This window comes from Sipha flava, unplaced genomic scaffold (genome assembly GCF_003268045.1).
Source record: "Sipha flava isolate LNK unplaced genomic scaffold, YSA_version1 18916_pilon_pilon, whole genome shotgun sequence".
NCBI classification, from domain to species: Eukaryota; Metazoa; Arthropoda; class Insecta; order Hemiptera; family Aphididae; genus Sipha; species Sipha flava.
In genome coordinates, this window is record NW_020272492.1 from 1 (window position 1) to 2,351 (window position 2,351).

General features: G+C 27.1%; 1 protein-coding gene across 1 annotated transcript; it reads right to left on the reverse strand.

The window, feature by feature from the left end:
* Positions 1-24: 24 nt before the first annotated feature.
* On the reverse strand, positions 25-2,351 carry LOC112681275 (zinc finger MYM-type protein 1-like; the record flags this gene model as incomplete). The annotated part of the gene is given in 8 exon segments (XM_025551538.1): positions 25-117; positions 178-336; positions 453-955; positions 1,016-1,381; positions 1,464-1,570; positions 1,722-1,840; positions 1,910-2,103; positions 2,234-2,351. Coding segments are annotated over 5 exon segments (1,026 nt in total). The 3' UTR covers positions 25-117; positions 178-336; positions 453-608.

A 2,351-nucleotide genomic window follows, 5' to 3' on the forward strand; every position in this document is an offset into this window, starting at 1 on the left:
ATCCTATAGTATGTTTCTACATTTAACTCTCCATCTGTTATAGGATTAGCACGGTTTTTTTTGTTTTTTAATGATTCTTTTGTGTGTTAATTCAATGTCTAGTTTAGCAGACATGTCCTATAACAAATTATACTCAGCTTAATATAAGTGATTATATTATAATGATATATTTTATACCTTTGCTTGACTAAATGTTTTTTTAAATTTACAATCACAATTACTTCTAATTAGCTTTAGCTCTGTTACTATATCTTCTGTGAGATTGACTGCTTCTTTTAAATCAATTCGCTCTCTTTGCAACTGCTTGCATAGAAGCAAACCATATGAAAACAGTAGCTAAATACATACAATTTACAAATTAAATTACAACTAATAACTTATTACAAAATATACAATTTACATTACAATAGGAAATAAATTATTTTAAATTTATAAAAAATAATAATATTCACCAACAACATAAACTGATACAATTTAATAACTCTGAATCAATTGATTTTATAAGCATATTGGCTTCTATAGCAGTTCCTGATGAATCTTTCCAATCTGAAATTAATTCTAAAGCTTCTAATACAAAATCAAATAATTCCACAAAATCATGTACAGCATCATAACGCTGTACCCATCTTGTAGCACATAGTCTTTTTAAGGCTTTTTATTTTTATATCAGTATTGCTATTTTCAATACAAGATAATAATACATTATGAAGTTTAGGAGTATTGAAGAAAATATGTAATTTCTCTATAATACCCAAACAGTTTCTAATGGGTTGTATGTTACATGCAGTAGATACAGCCAAGTTCAATAAGTGGGCTGCACAATGTACATATATCGCTTTAGGGAAAGTAGTTCTAATGTGTGTTTGAGCACCATTGAACTGGCCTGACATGTTTTTAGCACCATCATATCCTTGGCCATAAAGGAAATTGCAGTTTATTCCACATTCAGTTAATCCTAAAGTATAAAATCTTAGTAAAGTATTCTAAAGTATAAAATATTTTATTTATTAGTTACCACTTAAAATAGACTCCACTAGATTTTTCCCAGTTAGGCTATTTACAGGTATAAATTTTAGAAAATTTTCTTTAATATTATATTTTGAATCAACATATCTCACACATAATGCTAACTGTTCGATAACTGCTATGTCAGTGGTTTCATCAGCCAACACGGTAAAACAACGAGAGTTATTTACTTCATTTACTATTTCTTTTAAAATTATTTCTCCACATGCTGAAATTATTTCATTTTTAACTTGAGGTGTGATGTATTTATTTCTTCCTTGTTCTTCTAAATGATGTTTTAAATAATCATCACCTTCACTCCGATAGTTAAGTATAGCTCTAAAATTATCTACATTGGTTGATTGGTTGTTGCTGTCTATTTAAAAATTGAATAGATGTATTTTAGTATTTATTAAAAATATATATATACAATTTTATAAACATTATAAAATACTAACTTCCAGAATCCCTGTGGCATCGCAAAGTTATTTCTTGACGACCACACAAGATCACACAATTAATAATTGAAATAAGCTTTTTTCTATTTGATTTGATTTGTTCAGCTCTTAATTAAAATTATATAAAATAAAGTAAGTAATTATGTTTAAAAATAATATTGCATATTAGATACATAATTATTAACTACTTAGTAGTAGTATTAGGTACATGTATGATATACTATACAAAAAAAACATGGTTAGTAAATCAGAACCAACCTTTCTAAATCTAACTGATTAATGATTGATAATTTTTGTTTAGAATAAACACTAAGAAAATGGTTAGAGTCCACGACACAATGTTCATGATAAAGCTTTTTAGAATGTTCACGTAAAATCTAAAATACAGTCATAGCAATTTAATAAGATATATTGTAAACATTAAAAAAGTACTATATTATAAAAACCTGCTTGGCATTTTTCCATTCATCTAAGGCCCTAACAGCAAGTTGACCTAACGGCTGATTATTTATACCACGAGATTTTGTAGCCATTCAAACTCAGTCAGCCATTTGTATTGAAATCTTAGACCACGGTTTTTGTTTTTATCAGTTATCGGAAAACTATAATTTGGCGGTGGTACCCATACATTTGTAAGAACCTGTGAAATATGAATAAATAAAAAAATATCTTCAACAGTTAAATTTTTAAATTAGCCAAATATTATGAAAAATTTAAATTAATGTTTAGTAGGTATATACCTAACAAGTATCATAGTATTGGTTACTTACAAGATATTTATCTTCATCAGCCAAAGCATGTTTATGAACAAATAAACCTATATCATTTTGATGGTACTGTGCATTGCTACTTAAGCATTGAATCTTAAAATGTAAGAAGAATAAAGCA